At 39.0% G+C, this 24,613-nt stretch overlaps 1 protein-coding gene across 6 annotated transcripts in view; it reads right to left on the bottom strand.

The window, feature by feature from the left end:
- ARAP1 (ArfGAP with RhoGAP domain, ankyrin repeat and PH domain 1) overlaps positions 1 to 24,613 on the bottom strand; it is a 2,759,262-nt gene that overhangs the window by 56,659 nt on the left and 2,677,990 nt on the right. For all 6 annotated transcript variants that reach the window (XM_044073028.1, XM_044073030.1, XM_044073029.1 and 3 more), the window contains one exon: positions 5,434 to 5,478. In XM_044073028.1, the coding sequence (XP_043928963.1) occupies positions 5,455 to 5,478 (24 nt within the window). In that variant the 3' untranslated portion in view covers positions 5,434 to 5,454. The remainder of the gene's footprint in view (positions 1 to 5,433; positions 5,479 to 24,613) is intronic.

Genomic DNA, 24,613 nt, shown 5'->3' with positions numbered 1-24,613 from the left:
CCTACTGCATTCAATTCTATTATATATATATTATGCTCAAGGACAGTACAGTTGAATAGGTATCAGTGTTGCAAGGTGATCTGCTTGAACATCAACCACTACGGTAAGTTATTTACACAAATGCACTTTTTCTTTAATCATGGGGTTAGCGGGAAGTGGTTTAAGGGGGCATCACCCCTCCTTAAAGACTGACTTATGGTTATTCTGCTATGATCTACAGCTGTACCTGAAGGTTTTCCTGTGATATTATGACATGCACTGCTGATTATAATTAAGAGCCAATGCAAGCACCACTCGTAATTCTGGACCTTAAGTGGTTGGTAGGCATGATACAAATTTGCCAGCATTCTTAAATGCATTGTGAATGGTGCAAGTTGGATGTACACCTTGCCACATGTCCTCTGCATTACTTTCACATTATGGATTCTTACATTAGTAGGTTCTTCAAATTTGTCCATCAATTGACTGTTGCCATATTGGTTTCAGTAAGTGGCTCAGACATCAAAAGGGTTGGCTGAAAGTCGGGGATGGATTAGAACATCAAATTACTAGTTTCTCATTTTGAAGAGGTGAATCTGCTTCTCTCTTAGTAGATGGTGATCTATTCAAGTGTAGCAGTACCTACTATACATGTAGACTCCAGTGAAGGCTGCAAAGTAGTAAGGAGAACCAATTTTGGTTCATAACTCTTTAATACCTCACAGCCATTGATAATGATCTCAATAGCTAGCTGTGTGGTTCTGACACCATTTAGGGACACACAGGAGAAGGACAGTTGCATTAGAAATTAGAACCTTGTATAAAATCGGTCAGAATGTTAGCCATCTCAGTGAGCAGAGAAACATAAGGTTGATACAGAAAAAAATTAATTTTTCATTCCCATTTCCATTACAATAATACCTGAGGTGTAAAATTGTTTGGGATGCATACGTGTATGTGAATATATATATATATATATATATATATATATATATATATATATATATATATATATTTATATATATATACATAGATAGATATATATATATCTGTAATGTATAGCACTATATACATATATATATATATATATATATATATATATATATATATACATAGATAGATAGATATATCTGTAATGTATAGCACTATATATATATATATATATATATATATATATATATATATATATATATATACATAGATAGATAGATATATCTGTAATGTATAGCACTATATGTATATATATATATATATATATATATATATATATATATATACATATATACATAGATAGATATATCTGTAATGTATAGCACTATATATATATATATATATATATATATATATATATATATATATATACATAGATAGATAGATATATCTGTAATGTATAGCACTATATATATATATATATATATATATATATATATATATATATATATATATATACATAGATAGGTAAATATATCTGTACTGAAGAGCACTATATATATATATATATATATATATATATATACATAGATAGATATATCTGTAATGTATAGCACTATATATATATATATATATATATATATATATATATATATATATACACATAGATAGATAGATATATCTGTAATGTATAGCACTATATGTATATATATATATATATATATATATATATATATATATATCACTATATATATATATATATATATATATATATATATATATATATATACATAGATAGATATATTTGTAATGTATAGCACTACAGAGTATCAGTGCCTAGTTCAGATAGCTTGACTTAACTCTCTGACATAATGACAGATGTCCCCTGTATAGATATTCTTGATTGAAGCACTGCAAACAGCCACTTTCCCAGTGAAATGGCATTTGACCACAGCATTTCCTAGTGATTGGTGACTCAGTTAATGATAAACCGATACAATTAGCAATCCTCCCAGAGACAGGCTGCCACCAGTCCTTCCTTTTGCAAAGCAAAAGGGAGCTTTTACTCCTTTTTCCTAAACTCATGCCCATTGCACATCCAGGAGGTCACAGTCCCTTTTTTTCACTGTTCTATACTCTAGAAAAGGAAAACGGGAGGTGAATGTAAGGGTTTAAGGGGATCTTGTGGGAGAGTTAATGGTTACAAAAAAGAACATTTTGTAAGAAATGAACTTCAGTGCCACTGTATCAGTGTGTTTGATTGGAGGACAGTCCAAGCTCTCAGTCATAAATTTCTAATCTCACACTGAGGAATGGCTTTTCAAAGACTGGCCAAAATGCAAAACCCTACTACAGAACTGCTGGACTAGACACTGTAGGGACACACTCCTGCCCTCCATAAAGTCATCATGGACAAGCAAATATAAGTACCTTGATCATATAATTATTAAAGCCCAGATCATGAACCTGTCAAAAAAGGGAAGAACCACCTGCAAATTAATTGACTGAGACAGTATTTGTGCCTTGTTCACTTGGCAGAAAGTTTCCTAGCACCTCTTTTTTTAATTTCTTAACTGGGTAAGCCCACTGTACACAACTAGCCCTGTTTCAGTGGCAGCCTAGGAATGATGTCTGGTTAAGTGATTTGCTCAGAGTCAAACAATAGACAAACAGAGATGCAAGAAATCAAGTCTTGCACCCTGGATTACAGGACATAACCTCCTTTACCATCTTTATATTCTGTTTACTTACTTGTATTGTACCTCCTTCATTTCCAGTCCTCTTTCTGCTGTATCTTGCATGCCATGCCATTCCCATAGCTAATTTATTCTTTCAGTTTACACAGTGTCATAATTAAATGTTTTTTTTGTTTTCTATATGGCTTTGCTCACATGCCTGAAGACTATCATGCCTGTCTCCAATCTGACACAGCCCACTTGTTCCTCAACACCAGAAATTTGGCACCAACAAATGTACGGGGGGGGGGGGGGGTCATCATTTGAGCAACCACGAGGGTCATTTGTTCCCTTACCAGCATCCCAGCCATAAGGAAATTTATAAAGGTCCTGACCCAACCCTTGAGCAATAAGATGTGTAATTCACATCACTTTAGAGGCACACAACAGCATCCCCATGTTAGTGCAGATTTCCATGCAACCACATTGAAAGCTACCATCAACAGATGTATTAGTAAGCCTTAATGGCTATTAATTTGCAGAGTTGCTGTTCCTACGAGGGATCCAGTTAGTGGACACTGGCTCCAGCTCCTCTCGTGAATGATCCATCGTCTCTTAACAGCTCTGTCACATGTCCAAGCTATTAAACAAACTCTGGTTTCCTGGGCCAATGTCAGAACTTTACACCACTGGAACTGACAGTCCCTTAATTCAACTTTGACCTTTTACTCAGCTCATAATCTCTTTTGCTAAAATCCCAAACCATCTTCTTTAGCTTTTCATGTGATACTCTTTTAATGTCTGTTTTTGGAAGCCCAGCATTCTCATATTAGATCAGCTACTCTGCAAAGTAGCATTTAAATGACATTTCTCAGTCAGTAAGCCACAAACACTGACTTTACAGTTGCTGCTGTTTTTCCTGAGGTGTGCAATCCTTGTTAAAACTGATAAAGCATTTTTTGTAACGTTACTGTGCCTCTGCCAGCATGATTAAACAAAAACCTAGATGAAAAAGATGGTTTTAAATCTGAGGATTTCTGCATGTGTCTTTCCTTACACTCATTTTTATACTTTAATGAGCATAATTTAAATATATTCTAACAGACCCTTCATGCCACTACAGTGGAATTTCGTCCTCTGGCTGGTGTTGTAAACCAACTACTATAATCACAACTGTTAATTATTAAAAAAAAAAAAAACTTTTCACACTAATAAGGCTGTTAAAGACTTTTTTTGGCTAGAAAGCAGGACAGAAAAAGCAAAGATACTGCTAGTAAAGTTGGGAAAGTCAGTGAATTAGTGAAAGACAATTCTGACATCTTGTGGAAGCATATAAAATTGCAGTTATAAAACAAAGGTGCAGCTTTTCTGGTCAGTACTTCTAATAGACATTAAATCAGTTAAACTGCGCTTTTGAAGTTCCCTGCTCATCACCAGGAAATGACTGTTGCTCTTATCTTTACATAAGGAGGACAGTGCACTAAGCTTTCTGTGTTAAAGGGCCTGTCATACTCCATAGCCCAGACATGTTCTATGAGACAGTCCCTGTCCAAATGCTAGTTGCAGTTTTATCGTTTATTATTTACTGACATAAACCTCAGTGTTTACTGCTGTCAAACTGCCTGCAAGTATACAGTAATCTGGCTACTAGATCTGCAATGTCTATCACTTTTAACGTGCCTGTTACAAATAGGGAAGTGATTATACTGCCTTTATAATTTCTTTAAAAGTAAAACATTTGTGTATCATTTCCAGTGACCAAGATCACTGATGAAACTGATACAATGCACCAGTCTTTCTACCTGATTAAGAAAGTAAGATTCATTTACAAAGCCTGAAGCACTGGTAGAAATATGAACAGCGATAACATGCAAATATCACAAGTAAGCACCAATGTCTTGCAGCTAATGTACTTGGAGTACAATAGCCTTTAATTATTAAAATATTTGGGTTTAACTGGTGGCTCAGCACCTTATACAAACAGATGTTGGGTTGTAACAAATGTTCGTAGTATCTCTGTTAAAGGTAGACAATACATTGAACTATCGGCCTAACACACAGATGCCAGAATCGGACATGAGACCAGAAGCATTCTACAACAATTTCCCCACTCCCCTTATACAGTTAACAAATCACTGGAAAATAATGTCCGCATGTGACTGCTATATTGTCAAGCAGGCACCAAATCCCAGGGACAATAGGCGAACTGAAGAAGATGGGATCTGCAGTGCCAAAACTTGGCTTGCTTTTGGCAGCTTGACACAATTGTTGCACCCCTCTGCTGTGTATAAGTCTTCACCATCTGTCACCATCACCAGTTCCATCTCTTACAGCATCAGCAGCATCCCAAATCCAGTCCGGTTTCCACAGACCCAGCAAACAAATCCAGTCCCTTTAAATCACACCTGGATGTGTACCTATTTTTCATGGGCCTTTGTCCAGATTTTTGATGTTTCCAGGTTGAGAGGTATGCTTATGGGTGTTAAATGGAAGAACACAAAAAGACACGATAGGCTTAAATGAGCTAGAACTGTGGAAAAAATTAGTAATTCAATCTCAGAGGAAGTTCTGAGGAAACTGACTACATTTTATATTAAAACTACTGTTTACATTTTAGCATAAGGATACTTTTTGCGAGACTAGATTAAATGCTAATATCGCTCAAGGTCATTCATTTAGCTGATGGCTATTAATGGCAGCAAGTACACAGTGTGGGTTTAACATCTACAAGGTCAGGTCTGTGAAACTTAATTCATTTTTAGTCACTACTGAGGAAAGGTGATAAAAAAAAACTGTTGCCTTAACCCTTACAAGTCACATTTTCTAATAAGAAGTCGAATACCATTACCTTGACACAAGACCACATTGTTCATGCATCTTCATTCCTGATCATCTGTAGAAAACACAGGCAAAAAAAACTACATTACACAACATGCCTCTGTATTCAAGCAAAGCCATAATCATAGAAAAAATGGTCTGCCTTTATAAAACAGCACCATTAAATTCATGGCAAATGAAACTGAAAGGGGTGGTGATCACTTCTGGAACAAATTACTGACTTGTCTGCTAGGGAGATTACTTCTGAAAAAAAAAAAAAACAGAAAAGTCCACTGTGATTTACTCTAAGAACTTTAAGAACATTGTAAACATTTTTACAAAAGCCCTACTTAAAAGGGCATCATCCCTTTATCCATGGTACAGTGATACAGTGTGTAAAAGCAACAAGAAGTCCTACTGAGAAATACCTAACAGTATAACACATACAATCAGAAATGCCTAACAGTGATGTTTCTATGTGGATCTCTATTACACTGAATTCATAACAAGAAGGATCTACCACACTTGGTTTAGTCCTTGGGAAAGATACAAAATGCTCATTATAATAGGATAGTGAAATGTAACACTTCTCATCCTATTCCATATACTAACTATAGAGGGTTTATAAAACAAAATTGTGATGAAATGTGTTCATAAAACCAAGACATAAATATCACAACCTCAACAATGCCTGAGCAAACTACCAACTCTTTTGCTCAACATTTTCTGGAATTCATAATTTCCAGCGCCTTAGATCAACTTATCCACACCCCCACCAGGGGCAGCAATATCCTAGACCTAAAAAAACTTATAACATCAAAAGTTTATTGGAAAGTGGAACCAATACAAAGAGTGAGAATGAAGGTGGGTTTATTAGAACAAAAGGGACCCCTATGCCTGTAATAGTTGTAGGCAATGCAGGTACATTAGCAACTGCTCCTCTGTTTACTTTAAGCATAATAAAAAACCTACTGGTGTAAGAATTACTTTACATGTAACCGTGAGATGGCATATGTTGCTCAGTGTCTGTCATGCCCAAGTTATTATATTGGAATGACAAGAAGAAATCTAAGAAAAAGGATTAGTGAATACTTATTAGCAATAAAGAAAAAAGAACAAGTTAATGCTTTAGCAAGGCATTCTTTAGTTTGTCCTACTTTTAAGAAATTTGTTTTTTCTGTAATAGATAATGTTAGACAACCACCATATACAGGGGATCTAAAACCTTATTGGAATGTAAAGAATCTTTGTGGCAACTTCATTTTGGGGCAGATACTAAGCCCAGTTTGAATGAAACCATTAATATGAAATGTGTTTTGATGATGAAACATTGATTTTTTATTTTACAAAAAATATGTATGCACATGTATTTTTAAAAAAAAATGTACTTATATATCTTTTTAGTAGGGACATATGTTCATTTATACAACGTTTTAAAATACATGTCTTTTTTTATAAAAGTGATTAATGATGTAATCAACCATGTGATTAATTTGAGTATAAATTAAGTGAAAGGGTGGAGTTTCTTTCTGAGGAAGTTCACATTTAATAAAAGTGAATGAAAGTGCTAGTTTTCGTGTCCGTGTTTCCTGGCACTGTTGGAGAAGATCACAGTTTGTTTGTAAAATTGTGATGAAATGTGTTCATAAAAACAAGACATAAATATCACAACCTCAACAATGCCTGAGCAAACAAATAATTTGTTGAATAAAACTGCTCATTTGAATATTTTTTGTTCAACTCCCAAACCCAAAAAAGCCAACTATTTGCCTAGAAACTTTACCAGAAACCTTCTGCCTTTACAATTAGTCTTCTCTTGTAGCGTGTTTAGTCGATAAGTTGCAATAAACGTAAAGCATGACACTAACCTGTATCTAATCCTGGCCCTAACCCAAGTCCCATGCCTTTAACCAAAACCTAAGTCAAAGCTTAACCTAAAACCCAGTTGTGACAAACACAAAACCACAGCACTACCAACTCTTTTGCTCAACGTTTTCTGGAATTCATTAATTCCAGCGCCTTGGATCAACTTATCCACACCCCCACCAGGGGCAGCAGTATCCTAGACCTGGTCATCACCAACATGGGCAACCGGTGTTCCACACCAGAGATCAATTCCTCGTTGGTCATATCTGACCACAAGCTAATCACCCTACACATCCACATCCTGCCCCCACACCCCATTAGGGAAAAAAATGTAAAAAATTTCTCCAAAGCCAACTTCACACTTCTTAAGACAGAAGTGGCAAACTTCACGACACCCATGCAGATGGACAATAGCGGTACGACTGCTGAATCCTACACAAATGCACTTTATAAGCACTTACACAAGTGCATGGATCATGCTATCCCTAACAAAACCAAGATGCTATCCTCCAAAAAAAGGAAGCCAATCTGGTGGTCTACTGCCATAAACAAACTCTACAATAGAAGAAAGAAACTGTTGCAAAAAAAGAGTAAAATCCCATGATTGGAGGAACTTCCTTGGTCAGCCTCAGTAAGAAGCTCAGATCCCTCATAAAATCCTCCAAAACTAGTTATGAAAACAAAATTGCTACTGATTCTAAAGACAACCACTAAGCATTATATAGCTATGTCAAGAATCTCAATGGCAACACTCAGTTCAGCTCTGAGTTACAGCACAATGACACTAAATATACAGAACCAACTGATATTGCCAACATCCTGGCAGATAGGTTCAGTGCTAACTTTACCCCCCACCCCCAAAGGGCCCATCTCTATACCAGAAGAATGCAAGGTTCCTGTAATCACAGCTGCACAGGTAAAAACCTCACTCTCCAAAGACAAGAACACAGCATCCATGGGACCTGACAACATCCCAGGCTGCCTTCTACATGAACTACAGAATGAACTGGCACCCCACCTAAGTAGCATGTTCAGTCATAGCCTCACCTAAGACTTTGTGCCCACTGAATGGCACACCATGACGGTTATCCCACCCCACAAAGGGGGAGCCATGACAGACACTGGGAACTACTGCCCCATTAGGCTGATGATCCTGGTCTGCAAGGCCATGGAACGTATCATCATGGAACCCATAAACAAAGATATTGGAGAGCTCCAAACTCTGGACCCCATACAGTTCGAGTTTGTAAAAGGCAGATCATGTCTCCTAAACCTGATAGACGTCTTTGAAGCTGTCACCAAAGCTGTAGATGAGGGTAAGGTGGTTCACACAGCCTATCTAGATCTAGCCAATGTGTTCGACACCATCCCTAACTCTGGAATTATAGATAAACTCACTAAACTAGGTATAAATCCCTATGTCACAAGATGGGTTGCCAACTGGCTTACTGACAGAAACCACACTGTGAAAGTAGCAGACTCCAAATCAGACTTCAGACCAGTGACAAGTGGAGTAGCACAGGGTTCAGTCCTGGGTCCCCTCTGTTCCAGATCTACTTCTCTGTAGTACAGGCTAACACAGAAGGTCTTTGGCTAACTAAGTTTACAGATGGCTGCAAACTAGGAGCCATAATCAAAACTCCTAATGATGTGGACAGCCTACAAAAGGGCCTCACTGAGACAGATGTCTGGTGTCAAAGCCATGGCCTCAAGCTCAATGCCAAAAAGTGCAGTGTCATCCCCTTTGATTAAAACTCTATACTCATGAACTACCACATAAGTGGTAGTTTACTTAACACCGAAAGTGTGATAAGAGACCTTGGGACACAGGTGGACAGTAGTCTCTCCTTTGATAAACACATCGCCACAGTGGTCAGGAAATCCTTCTACATGGCACATCTCATCACAAAACGTTTCTCATCCAGAAAAAAAAGAGGTCATTGTTCCCCTCTACTCATCACTCATTAGACACATTACAGAGTACAATGCCCCTTTTGGTATGTACCTCACAAGACATCTACAACAACTGGAAAGGCCACAGAAATACATCACAAAGAGGATTACTGATTTCAAACAGATGCCCTACGCAGACTGTCTCAAAAAACTCCAGCTTTACTCCGTCGCATATCGCCTACTCAGAGGTGATCTCTGCCTAACCTACAAAGCTATGTCAAACTCAGAGCTGTTGGACATGCTCCACTTAAAGAAATCCCAATTCCTCCGAGCTACACGCTCTAGGGACCTAAACCTTGTCACCACAATAAACAGAACATGCTGGAGGGATAGAGTCCTGTCCCAGAGACTTCCCATACTCTGGAACAGACTACCTATCTATGTCAAACAGAGCTCCTCATTAGCACTCTTCAACAAAAATCTTGATGATTGGATGGGTAATAGGAAATTCACCCCGGGGATCACTTCTCTGGCTCTGCTTGACAGGAGCACAGGAAAATAATTTTCTTGGGTGGAGAAAACCAGGGTACCTTTTTGGCTAGGCTTATATAGGCCCTAGGGCCAATAGCCTAGTACCTACCTATGAACCTATGAACTAATTGTGATACAAACTTCAGCCTTTGCCCTAACCTCACTCAGTTGGACCAGTATGAGCAGTCACATTAAACCAGATGTTACTCCATGCAAACGCAATACATACTTAAAAATCTTATTATTTATATTCAGAAAATCAAATATAACAGGACTCAGCCAAGGTGCTTGCAAAAAAACTACCAATGAACAAGTAAGTAGTATGTCCCAATGAATGTTGTTGAGCTTGTGTACCCCTTCTTGTAGAGAAGAATCAATGTGCACCCTTGGTTGTGTTGAAAAACAAAGAAAGGAAAATTAAACAGAACCGCCTTACATTCTGAGCTGGACATATGGTCTGCTCTCTTATCTTGTGGATACAGAGGTCTTACTTTCTACAAGATTAGTTTCATTTGGAACAGCCTGACTTTGACTAACAACTGCAGTGTAGTAATGCCTTCTGACCAAGGTTAATGCTCTTGGCAGAGTTGCTATATAAATGGAGCTAATAAACTACTGACATGCAGTTAGCATTGTAATGTAAGAAATATTAAATTTCAGAACATGATTACAAGCAAAACATAGATGCGTTTACTTCCTTGTCACACTGTTAGAATAACACTACAAAGTTGTGTAAATATATATTTACATTTTATTACCTCATTACGTGCAATATCAACTTCCTTCACATTTCTTTTCTGGGTATAGAAAACCTGACTCTGCAATTTCCATATTTTCAAACAGATAAACATATCTACAATGGCACAGCTTCTTATAAAGTAGGGAAAAGTGGACCATTATTTGGATGTGAAGACAGGATATGTTTATCAGTTATGCGAAGTTTTCAAATCCTTTTGACTTTTGTTAAAATCAACACTCTGTCATTTACATGAGAAACTCCTGAAACAGGACAGTCTAATTATTGTAACCAGAGGGCCACCATTTAATTTATCTATAACTGTGTTTCTAATTTGTACACATTGTCATTTTTTCTGCATTCTTTGTCTTCGGACCTTACATAAGCTGCCACATTTGTGACTTAGCTGTTTTTTTCTAGTATAGAGTGACATTTCAATGATTAGTTTTCCAATGCTAGTTAAAAATAAACCACTAAACTCAGACTCAGATATATATATATATATATATATATATATATATATATATATATATATATATATATATATATACATACATATATATATATATATATATATATATATATATATACACACACACACACACACACACACACACACACACACACACACACACACACACCCACACACAAACACACATACACATATACACATGCACACTTATATATATATATATATATATATATATATATACGTACAGTGGATATAAAAAGTGTACACACCCCTGTTAAAATGCCAGGTTTTTGTGATATAAATAAATGAGTTCACAATAAATAATTTCAAAACTTTTCCCACCTTTAATGTGACCTATAACCTGTACAATTCAATTGAAAAACAAACAAATCTGTTAGGGGAAAAAAATATAAAAAATAAAAAAAATACAATAAACTGGTTGCACCTTTAAACTAATACTTTGTTGAAGCACCTTTTGCTTTAATTACAACATTCAGTCTTCTTGGGTATAAACCTGTCATCATTTAAAGAGACTCTGATTAACCCCCCCAAAAAGTTCAGCTGTTCTAGTAGGATTTTCCTGACATTGACTCAGTTGCCTGCTACAGCAGAAGCCATGATCGTAGACAGCTTGCAATGTATCAAAGGGATATCATTGTTGAAAGGTATCAGTCAGGGGAAGGGTACAAAAATTTTTTCCACAGCATTGGATATGCCATGGAACACAGTGAAGACAGTCATCAAAAAGTGGAGAAAATATGGGACAACAGTGACATTGTAAAGAAATGGACATCCCTTCAAAATTGATGAAAAGGCAAGACAAAAACTGGTCAGGGAGGCTGCCAAGAGACCTACAGCAACACTGAAGGAGCTGCAGGGATTTCTGGCAAGTACTGGTTGTGTACTACATGTGACAACAATCTCCCATATTCTCCATATGTTTGGCCTATGGGGTAGGGTTGCAAGATGGAAGCCTTTTCTTACACAGAAAAACATCTAGGCCCAGCTATAATTTGCAAAACAATACATCAAGTCTCCCAAAAGCACGTGGGAAAATATGTTATGGTCTGATGAGACCAAGTTTGAAGTTTCTGGCCACAATTCCAAAAGGTATGTTTGGTGCAAAAACACTTCACATCACCAAAAGAACACCATCTCCATGGTGGTGGCAGTATCATGCTTTGGGGTTGCCTTTCTTCAGCTGGAACTGGGGCTTTAGTCAAGGTGGAGGGAATTATGAACAGTTCCAAATACCAGTCACTTTTGGCCCAAAACCTTCAGGCATCTGCTAGAAAGCTGAAGATGAAGAGGAATTTCACCTTTCAACATGGCAATGACCCCAAGCATACATCCAAATCAACAAAAGAACGGCTTCACCAGAAGAAAATTAAAGTTTTGGAATGGTCCAGCCATAGCCCAGATTTAAATCTAATAAAAAATCTGTGGGGTGACCTGAAGAGGGCTGTGCATAAGAGATGCCCTAGCAATCTGACAGGTTTGGAGGGCTTTTGCAAGGAAGAGTGGGCAAATATTGCCAAGTGAAGACATATATATATATATATATATATATATATATATATATATATATATATATATATATAGATAGATAGATATGTGTGTGTGTGTGTGTGTGTGTGTGTGTGTGTGTGTGATGAGATGTAATAAATCATAAATAATAATATGCCATAACATGTGAGGACCAGTGACTGCCTCTTACACTGCATCAATAAGATATGTTTCTGTCTTTTTATAGTTTATTGCATTCAAGTGCACAATGTACTGATGCAGTGATGAAGGGCTCTGCTACAATCACATGCTGAAAATTTTCCCATTTTCTGTGACATACATACATAAAGTCATATCAGGCAAGGCAGAGTGGCTCTGGGAAAAAAGCCTGAGTGAATTGGGAACACTGTATATATGTGCAGGTCACACACATAATGAGGAATGGGAGCCTAAGCTACCCTGTGAATAGCAAAAGAAAAAAAAAAACTGTGTAGCCACTCGTGCAGCATTTAAATGCAACAATCAAAAAAAAATCATAAATGTAAACACTAGGACCACAAGTCTGCCCGTTTTGGAGAAGTTCACAAAAACAGTCAAACACAATGATTTAAATCCACACAGTTTTTTAATCACACTTTTTGCTAACTTCTGGGAACACTTGACAGAGACAGAAAGTAGTGGTAACTTGAAAATCAGTCTTTAGCCAGTGGTAAAAATGTATTTGCATTTCTTTTAGTAACTGCTCATCAAATGTAGAGTTTAGTTAACATAGTAAGCTGGAAAGAATGTAAAGAAAAGGTTCTGATGAAGACAAAAGTACTTAACACTTAACCAACTGCGTTTAAAAGTGTGTGCATATAACTCATCATGTTCAACAGTTTTTGTGAACTTATGCAGACAGGGTTGACTTGTGGTCAAGAGTGTTTACGACTTTTTTTTTTTTTAGTACCTGAAAAATAGAGTAATAAGTCTCCTTGAAAACAGGTTATCTGGAAGCAGATCCCTAGGATTCATACAATACTATGAAGAACTAGTAATAACAGTCCAAAATGCCCACTGGGGTGCGTTTTAAGATGTAAAGGGAATTACATCGTTATTACTGAAGTAGTGCTGAAAAGGATGGAGAAAAGAACATTAATAACTCAAAACTTATTGAACAAATAGAGTGTGACCAGATGCCAACGGGAGGTTTATGATATTGCACAGTAAAGACTTTTTTTTTTATGGTGACTTTAATTTTGTTGTTGGCTTTGTAGCTTTTCTGTGTGAACTTTTTACCTGTTGTTTTAAAACTTGTTTGCGATATTTTCCAGTCTCCCTAATGCTGAGGATATTAAATTGTTTTACAATCTCTGATTTCTCAAGGATGGCTAAAAACTAACCCCTTATTCTGTACTGATGAGCCAATAAAAAGAGTGAAACATGTCATGTGTACAACTAATGTAGTTTGGCTTTAAAGGCCTGAATGCATCATTAAAGACTTGTAAAAAAGTAAAAGTCAGTGGGCATTTAGAAGCCTGAGAGATGGAACACTTGAATGTCATTAAGTGATCAGTAATTTAAATCCCCATGGACATCCTTTAAATGTGGTTTAAGGTAGAAACTGTCTTTTCTTTGGACCTTTCTGTTTTTTGTTGGCTTTATGGCTTTTCTGACTTACATGTTGACCCTTGTTTCAAATTGAGAGCAGAAAAAAACATTAAAGTGTAAAACTGGCTACATTACAATCAGATGAGACACTACAACGAAGTATTTTGACATCCATATGTGAACATCAGGATTAAGACAAGGAGATCAAGTTGGAAAACATGCAAGATGGTTACATCACTTCTTTTTTTACTGTATCACCCCCCCCACACACACACACACACACACACACACACACACACACACACACACACACACACACACACACACACACACACACCTGTCAATAGCCAAGCCTCTTAGGGGCCATCATCCAGGGAGCCATAGGGATGCTTTGTTCCCTCAATGGCATTGCAACAATAAGAACATACTTGTTTATTATCCTTAACCTTAGCTCATGGTGGTGACATTAACACACCATCACATGGGTCAATTATACTCCCTCAGTCCTTACATGGGTGCTCCCCAACATATGCCAGCAGGGGTACCATAAATTGTTTGGTTGGCCATGCCCACATCCTCCAACCAACCCAACACTGCTTGATGAGTTTCAGCTCTCCAGTGGGGACCCATCAGTGGTGCTGAGGCACAACCCAGTTGTTGGACATCCAAGCTTCTAGTTGAATTTGGGTTGACTGGAGTGAAAAATCCAACAACAGAAGGACAACTCCAAAAATGAAGCAGAAACACAACTGTATAACAAATCTCTGTTTATTTACATAAAGTAAATAAAATAAGCATTTTAATCTCAGTGAACCAATACTTCATCAGATATAGTCCAAACAACCATCTCTAATTTATATCATACTAAAAGGATCACACAACTTATTAAATCAATCAGTGCCTTAAAGCAATCAACTTAAAAAACTCTTAAAACTACACAAGTAAACACTATAAAATGTATATATATATATATATTGCCAAGATATGTATTAACAACAGTTTCCCATTATCTCAAGTGCGCTTTTGATTTTAAGATACAAGTGATTAAGGAAACTTCATTCAGACTTGTTGCACAACCTGCTTTTAAACTGACCTGCCAAACCAATTCTTTTTTCTCAGGTAGTATAGCCCATGGTCCCCCTCTAGGATCTCTATCTACCTTTTCTAAAATGGTAAATTTAAAGTTATGATCCGAGAAAAGATCAATATGCTTACATAATACATTGGTCAATGTCTTTTTTCTAATTTCATACAGATGTTCGTAAATCCTCTCTTTAATTTTCCTGTCTGTCTTTCCTATATAAAATGCTGAGCACTGTTGACACAGCACAACATATACTACCCCTATAGTGTTGCAGTTATATTTCCTTTAACTTTAAATGTCATGTTATTAACCACAAACATTTCACCACAGCAAAAACATTGAGAGCAGTACATTTTAATTTCAAACAAGTGTTTCAATGGAGCACCCGTTGTCTTTGCTCTGCAGTCTCCATTCAGGAAGTCCGAGTGTTCTGGGCATGCATGCACAATACATATTTCATTATTACAACTTTCGATAAAAGTTTACTTTTGTTATTTTTAGCCTTTTGTTTTTCTCATCTAGGTATTAAGTAATTTGATTATGTGCATGTTCGATCTACTGAAGTAGAGCTGAATAGATAGTTTGTTCCAGAGAAGGGGGTAATCTCTGAGACAACATATCTGCCCCTCCAGTATGTTTTATTCATGTCACAGGCCAGGTTTAGATCCTTGGATCGGATAATCTTCATGCTATTTGTTTTATGAATGTGTAACATTTCCATCAATACCAGATTTAGAATAACTTGTAGGTTAAGCATAGATCATTCCTTAATAGTCATTAGGAGACAGAGTAAAGGGATAGGGCTTTTAGGCGATCTGCATAAGCCATGTTGTTTACATCCTTTTTGTAGCAAACTTCTGAGGCCGCTCCAGTTGTTGCAAGTGCCTGATCAGGTTCATGCCAAAATGTACATTGTACTCAATTATTGGTCTGATTAGAACCGAGTATAGTGGGACTATAACATCCTTGGATCTGGATGCCATGCCCTAACTTACAATCTGTGCCACACAGAATCCCATCATAACCACCAAGGACACATGGTGGTCAAAGTTCAGGTTACTCTCTATCTATGTACCTAGATCTCTGACCACTGGGTCCACCCTTAGGGGTGTGTTATTAATGATGTAATTTGCAGTGGTACTTCACTTCCCAAATGGTATAATTATGCATTTTTTTGCATTTAGTCTTAAGCCATGGCTCTGGCACCATTTATTTTTCTGAGCCAGACCTTTCTGTAGGATATCTACATCTTTGGGAGGATTCGAGGATTACCCCCAACTTGCAGTCATCAGCAAACTTGTCATCCAAAGGTCATCTATATTAGCCTTAACTTCAAAGAAGTTTATTCCTAACAGGACAGGTACCAGTACTGAGCCCTATGGTACACTACTAGCAAATGGCATCTTTTTGGTTCTGGATTCCCTCACTATAACAACATGTATCCTGTCTTTGAGCCAACTGGCTATGCATCTGATAATGTAGCAATTTATGTCCAATTTTGTGAGTTTATCTACAATACCTGAGTGGGGAATTGTATCAAATGCCTTAGCCATGTCATGATAGGCAGTATGCACAGTTTTACCCTTATACATGACCTTGTGACTTTCTCAAAAAAGTCCACCAGACTGGGCAGCCATGACCTGCCCTTGACAAAGCTGAACTGGGTTGAGTCTAATGTTTGGAGATTTCCTACGCCACTATTTACCAGGTTCATGAATATTCCTTCCATGGCCTTGCATATGAAATTAGTCATACTAATGGCTCTGTAATTTCCTGGATCTGCTTATGGTCCCTTTTTGTAGAGGGATAACCATTGCTATCCTCCACTTAAAGAGACAAAGCCTGTCTAGAGGTTGTGGTTAAATAGAAATCCTAGTGGTGCTGACAGTTTGTGTATCAAGCTATTTAAGAGTATATTTTTCAAAGAAGACTGTTTTGTGATCTGATATCACTTGTGAGGACATTACACTTGGGGGATGCAATGCTCACCTAAGTTTGTGAGTACCAGGTCTAGGATATTTGTACCCACAGTGGGAGTGCAGACTAATTGCTCCAGGGCATTTGCATTGACAAAGTTTAGAAATCTTTCAGCTTGCATGTTACTGGTCATGTAAGCCTCCCAGTTAATGGAGCAGTAGTTGGAATCGCCCATGAGTATGGTGGTGGACTGTCTGGTAAGAGATTCTAGTGTGTCCAGGCATGAGTTATGTTTTTCCTGTGTCATGGTGAGGGACCTGTAGCTAGCAAGAATATGATAAAGGATTTTTATCTATGGCTGGTTGGACATGGAGTGGCTCCAGCATGTCATTCTTTTTGACCAGTCTTGAGGCGTGCATACGTTTTATGTAAATGAATACACCTCCAATTTTTTCCTTTCCTGTACAGTGGGTGGTCTAACTGTATGGAAGGCATTATAGCCTTGCACTGCTGGGGTGCTTTCTGTGGCTTTGAATCACATTTCAGTAACTGACATCAGCATTCTCCAGGGTGTGGAGTCCTCTAGGGAGTGTATTTTTTTGTTGAGACTCTTAGCATTAAGCAGTAATACCTTTTGCTTATCATGAGTAGATTTTGCTATGTTGGAAGGTTTATCTGTGTGGCAATGTTTAAAAAAGGCACCGGGGGGGGGGGGGGGGTGGATAACGATTTGGCCAGTATCCAAACCTTAGTGGCAACAGGTACAGACCATCCTTGGCAAAGCAACATGGTCTGTCAGTCATGTTCTCCCAGCCTGACAAATATTGGATCCCTTTGGAATGACACCAGTAGCTAAACCAATTACTAAAGTCAGTCATTTTCTATTGGTATTGTGGCATCTTCCTTGGAGAAGACAGAAAGTTGCTCAATGCTAGGCTCATACTAGCTTATGACATTCTCTAACAGCTCAGTCATGTCTCTCTTCATATAATATGGGGGTTATATCACAGGTCAGTTACACCCTCATGGACTATGAGTCATACTGGTACTTGTGGTTTAGCGACCTGAGTGCTTGTATAATCTGGTGAATCATGGTCCCTGACAAGCAACTAACTGTGGCCTTCTCCTTATTCAGCCTGGTGAGAGGTGTGTCTAGCAATGGAGTCTCCTATGACCAAAATATTGGGTTGTGCAGTATCACAACTTATGTGATCAGCAACAGAGACACTATGTAGTTTTATCTGTTTTAGTGGGAGTTGTCTTGTTTGTGTGTATGCAGAGTTGCTGAGGACAGTATCTAGGAGGCCTTTGAGATTTAAGTTACAAGTGAGGAGGTCCGCATATGTGGGCCTATGTGCCTGGTTCTTAGTTAGTGAGGTGAGTGTTTTGTGTGTGTAACTGACAACCTGTTTGACATTTTTTGTGTCTGTATGTGAGTCTTGCCTCCAGTGACATTGAGTAACTACATCTCTCACATACTGTATTTGTCTATTTCAGAATTAAGTGCTTGTCAGTAAGCATGAGGCAATTACTACTTTGCCTCAGCAAGCCCATGTTCACCAAGCTGGCTGCAGAGATAGCAGGAAAGTGTCTATCCATGGTTACCCATCCTTAACATGTGTTTTACAAGGGAACAGAGTTGGGAATGTTTGTACCTGGAGGAGGTTTGGCTGCTTTTATTAGTGCAATCTACAATTAACTGATGTGGTGACGCTGCTCAGCATGCAAACCAATTGCTCTTTGAGCAGCACAGGACTATGGGAAATTTCAGAAACAGTTCTTACAGAGAACAATACAACTTCTAGATGCTTGTGATTATATAGGGCACCATGAACTGCTACTTATATACAAGCTGAAAAAAGTAACTTTTAAACTAGGTTTGCCTTCAAGCCAATCAAATAAGCACACAATAAGCTTTCCACTAGCAATTTCCAGCTCATACAGGTGAAATCAGCCCTCTTCTGCTATAAGAGTGCAGACTTTTGACCCTCTTAATGTAAAATTTGCTGATTTGGAACCCAGGTGTTACGGAGCCAAAAAAGCACTGACAACAAAAGACACAATGTATTTAGAGCACGACAAATCCAGAACAACAGTCCTTACAGTGGTGGAAAAATTTAACTTAAAACTCAAAGCAAGTGTTGGAAGAACATAAACAGCATAGCTACCTTCAATAATGTAGTGAAAACAAACAGTAAAAGTGCTTGTCAAGGATGGCTTCATATGCAAGCAAAATTCCTCAAATTGTCTGGCACCATTTCCAAATGCTCAGCAGCTCTGATTAAGTGAGCCAAGACCCATGCAAATGTGCAGCTTATATACAAGCTGAAAAAAGCAACTTATAAACTAGGTTTGCCTTCAGCCAATCAAATAACCACACAATAAGCCTTCCACCAGCAATTTCCAGTGCATATAGCTGAAATCAATAAAAATGAATGGTTTGGAGCCCAAGTATTAGGGAACCACAAAACAAATGCCTAAAAGCACTGGCAACAACAGATACAATGTATTTAGAACTCTACAACTGTAGAACAGCATAGCTGTGGTGGTGCAGCAGTTAGCATTGTTGCCTCACAATAAGAGGTTCTCCGGTTCGATTCTTGGCTGGACCTCCTTCTATGTGGAGTCTGCATGTTCTTCCTGTGGTCAAGTACATCTTAAAAATCGTGCAAGTGTGTGTGTGTGTGTGTGTGTGTGTGTGTGTGTGTGTGTGTGTGTGTGTGTGTGTGTGTGTGTGTGTGTGTATGCCTTCTGTGAAGGTTGAGTGCTGTGCTGGCAACTCGATACTGTAAAAACTCCACTGACAATCAATCTGTGGACCAGTGATTTGCTGTGGAGACCCTTAACAGGAGGAGTTGAAAGACATTGCTTTTTGCAATTGTAGAACAGCAGTCCTTATAGCAGTTGAAAAGTGCATCTTAAATCTACAAGCAAGTGCAGGAAAAATAATAAATAGCACAGAAATCTTCAATAATATTGTGAAAACAAGTGCAAAATAATACTTAAAATATTTTTTCTTGTCAAGGATGGCCTAAGTTGCAAGCAAAATCCCTCACACTCTTTGGCGTCATCGTCAGACACCAAGCAGCTATGATTAAGTGAGCTCTAATTTATCACTTTCATGCCACTATCTCCGCTGAGCACTTTTAAGAACTTTTCTTAAGTCATTCTCTGAGCAAGGGCATTACGTTGCTCCTGCGCCTCCTTGAAATGGTGGTTTCCTAACATAAAACGTATTCTTTGCCCTTTTCTACCAGGTTCACCATTACACTACTTATGTGGCTTGATTGACACTTGCTAACATTTTACTTTCATTGCCAGCATTCTTCAGTCACCTTACTCTTATTACCTTTATAGTATTATATCCCTGTTCAGTTACTCCCCTAAAGATCCTCCCCTCTTAAAGAAGCAACTTATAACCATTAACTGTACGCTGTGCATAATAGTGCTAGTCGCTACTTACTACAATCAAATGCACCAAAACTAAGAATTACTTTAGAACCTAAATTCCTACATAACTACTGACTAACCTCTTTACATGTGATTACTATCTCCATTAAGGATGAATACCAACAATAATAATCCCAAACACTGCTTTTAGGTTCATAGGTAAGTATGAGGCTATCTGCCCAAGGGCATCTATAAGCCTAGCCAGAATGTGTTGGCTTTTGCCGCCCCCTTAGAGTAGCTCCCTGTGCCTCAGTCCAGCAGAGCCATTAGTTCCCTGTGGCTCTTTCCAGTAGAGCCACTGTAGTGATCCGCGGAGTAAATTTTCGGTTGCCCATCCACTCGTCAAGGTTTCTCTTGAAGAGTGTAAAGTGAGGGGCTCTGCCTAATGTAGATTGGAATCCTGTTCCAAAGCATGGGGAGTCTCTGGGATAGGAATCTATCCCTCTAGCACGTCATATTTATCATTGTGGTGAGGTTTAGATCCCTAGAGCGTGTGGCTCTTGGGGATTTGTTTTTTTTTAGGTGGGGCATGTCCATCAATTCTGGGTTGGACATGGCCTTGTATGTTAGGCAGAGATCACCACTGAGTAAGCAGTATGCAACCAAGTACAGCTGGATTTTCTTCAGTTGGGCTGCATAGGGCATATGTTTGAGGCCAGTAATCCTCTTGGTGACATACTTCTGTGGTCTTTCCAACTGTTGCAGGTGTCTTGTAAGGTATCTCCCAAATGGGACGTTGTACTCTATGATGGGTCTGATGAGTGATGAGTAGAGGGGCACAATAACCTCTTTTGTTCTAGACGCGAACCCTTTTGTGATTAAGTGGGCCACATAGAAGGATTTTCTAACCACCTTGGCAACATGATTATCAAAGGAAAGATTACTATCTACTTGGGTCCCCAGATCCCTTATTACATTTTCTGTATTTAGGGGACTACCACGTATGTGGTAGTTCACGGATACTTTATTTTTTTCCAAAGGAGATGACTATGCACTTTTTGGAATTTAGCTTGAGGCCATGATTTTGACACCAGGTATCTGTCTCAGTGAGACCCTTCTGGAGGATGTCTGTAACAGCTGGAGAGTCAATTATGGCCCGCAGTTTGCAGTCGTCTGCGAACTTGCTCAGCCACAGTCCTCCTGTGCTTGCCTGTACCTCTGAGAAGTATATACCGAACAGGAGGGGTTCCAGGACTGAGCCCTGGGGGACACCACTTGTAACTAGTTTAGAGTCGGACCAAGAGCCAGCAACTTTCACCATGTGGGTTCTATCCATGAGCCAACTAGCAACCTATCTCGTGACGTAGGGCTTTATGTTCAGGCTGGTGAGTTTGTCTATAATACCAGAATGGGGAATGGTGGTGAAAGCCTTTGCGAGGTCTAGGTAGGCTGTGTGGACCTCCTTTCCCTCATCTAAAGCCTTGGTAACAAAATAGTCCACCAAGTTTAGGAGGCATGATCTGCCCTTAACAAAGCCAAACTGGGTAGGGTCCAATGTTTGAAGTTTCCCAATGTCTCTGTTAATGAATTCCATGATGATGCACTGCATAGCCTTGCAGACCAGGCTAGTCAGGCGTATAGGGCGATAGTTCCTGGGGTCCATTGTGGCTCCACCTTTGTGGAGCGGGATAACTGTTGCTGTGTGCCACTCTATGGATATGTAGCTTGTAGACTGTAGAGAGGCTGAGCTTGAACAGTGTGTTTAGGTGAGGGGTTAGTTCATTTTGGAGCTCATGTAAGACACAGCCTTGGACACCATCTGGTCCCATTGAAGCTGTATTTTTGGCTTTGGATAGGACTGTTTTAACCTGTGTGTCAGTGATTGCCGGGGTACTACATTCTTCTGGTATGGTTATGGGCCCTTTAGGGGGTGAGAGGGGAGTGAAGTTTGCACTACACCTGTTTTTCATGGTGGTTTCCTTGATTGCGGGTGGGGACGGGATGTGGATATCCAGAGTGATTAGTCTATGGTCTGATCTAACCAGGGAGGATTTGACCTCCGGTGTAGAACACCATTTGCCCATGTTGGTGATGACCAGGTCCAATATGTTGTCATCTCTGGTGGGGGTGTTGACCAATTGATCCAGGGCATTCGAGTTTATAAATTCTAGGAAGCATTGGGCAAGGGAGTTAGTACTTGAGTGGTTCTCCCAGTTAATGTTTGGGTAATTGAAATCCCCCAATATTAAGGCGTTTGGTAGGACCTTCATATTTTCCAGTGTCTCCAAAAATGCAGAATGAGGGTCCTGGGTCATGGTGGGTGATCTGTAGCAAGCTACAGCTTGAATTGCTGTTTTTTCCATTGTTAGTTGCACATGGATAATCTCTGAGGCATTGTGCTGTGCCACTAACCTGGAGGTGTGGGTATCCTTGATGAATATGGATACACCCCCACCTTTTGTGTTTCGATCTGGGTTCTGTGTTCGAAAAGTATGGTATGAGTTATAGCCCTGGTAGTGCTGCGGTGCTCTCTGGAGCCTTAAACCAGGTTTCTGTTACTGCACAGATATTGATGTTCTCCATAGTGAGGAGTGCCTCGAGTGCATGCATTTTGAGGTTTAGACTTCTGTTGTTGAGTAGCATTACCCTCAGTTTTTGGTTACTTGTGCTATTTAAGGTGGTGGGTTTGTCTTTTGAGCCTTGCCTAAAAAAGGCCCTATGGGGGTGGCAAAAGCCTTGGCCAGTATTTGAAAGCCTAAGGGTGAATGGTGCAAGCCATCTCTTGCGAAGCAGCATGGCTTATAGAGCATGTCATTCCAGGTGGACAGATACTGGATCCCCTTTGAATGACACCAGAAACTTAGCCAATTGTTGAAATTGATAATTTTTTTCTTTATACTGTGGCATCATTCTTGGTAAGGGCAGGATGCTACTCAGGGTCAGAGTCTTACCGGCCTGGGCTACATGATCAGATAGCTCTTCCATGTCTCTTTTCATGTAGCCCAGGGAGGTACGTCTCAGGTCATTCACACCAACATGGACAATGACAGAGTCGTATTTGTACTTGTTCTGGAGTGACCTGAGTGCTTGTGTTATGTGGCAGATCCTGGTGCCCGACAAGCAGCTAACTGTAACCTTCTCCTTGTCCAGCCTAGTTAGTGGGACATCAGTGTGCCTGACTATAGAGTCACCTATTACTAGTGTGTTGTGTATGTTATTTTGCCTTAAGGGCTGTGATTGTGTGGCACACTGATTATGTGAATTATGTGTTTCATGGTTTGTGATGGGGTGTGGAGGTTGCTTGGGTTTCTGCTTTGGAGGTCTCTGTTGCTTTTGCAGATTTTTATTTAGAGCCTCCGACTATGTTTTCATGTATTTATGTGTGTTATTTGCCGGTGTTGGTTTAGTAGGTCTATGTGAGACTAGTGGTGTGTTGCAAGTATTTTCCTTCTCCTCTTGACTGTCAGTTCCAGTCATGGGTTGAGAGAGCTTTGACTCCAGTTTGGCTGTATAATTGCATTTCTCGCATACATTAGTGTTTGGTGGTAGGAGGTGAGGGTTGTCCGTGTACATGAGGCAGTTGTAACATTGCCTCAAAATGCCCAGATTCACCAGTTGGACTGGAGAGTACACCTGAAACTTCCCTTTGGACATGCCTGAATAGGTAAAGTGAGCTGTTTTACTGATTAGCTGGCAAGGATGAATAGAGAGCCTTGTCCTTCTGGAGAGTACAGAGGGTCTAGTCCTAGGGTTAATTAGTGCTTGCTATGAGTTTTGAGCACGTGCTGGGCTGTGAAATGAATGGTTTGAGTGCTTAAGTTGAAAGTTTGTCTAGTTCCAAGGGAAAAATTGAAGAGCAGACTTCGTGAAGCTGGGAATAGTTTAACCCTAGCTAACTGGCACTGCCCGGTGTGCAAAACCACACAAATGCTTTTTTTTATAGCAGGGAAATGAAAGAGATAGAAATTAGCCCAAAATGGCCAATAAACTACTAACCTCTGGGCTACAGCAAACAAGGCACACAAATTTCAGAAAGAAACAGATCAGATAAGCAGGTACAATAAGCCTTTAACCAGAAATTCCCAGCTCAGAAGGGCAGAATCTAGCCTCTCCTCCCACAACAGTACAGACTATAAACCTTATTAATGTAAAATAACTGGCCTGAAGCCCAAGTGCTTAAACCAGAACTAATACGCTTTTAGAATAACAGACACTGAGCCTTCAAT

This window comes from Protopterus annectens, chromosome 5.part1 (assembly GCF_019279795.1).
Source record: "Protopterus annectens isolate FY-2018-M chromosome 5.part1, PAN1.0, whole genome shotgun sequence".
In the NCBI taxonomy this organism is placed as follows: domain Eukaryota; kingdom Metazoa; phylum Chordata; order Ceratodontiformes; family Protopteridae; genus Protopterus; species Protopterus annectens.
Note: the sequence above shows the minus strand (reverse complement) of the source record. Positions and strands in the feature narration are given on the sequence as shown.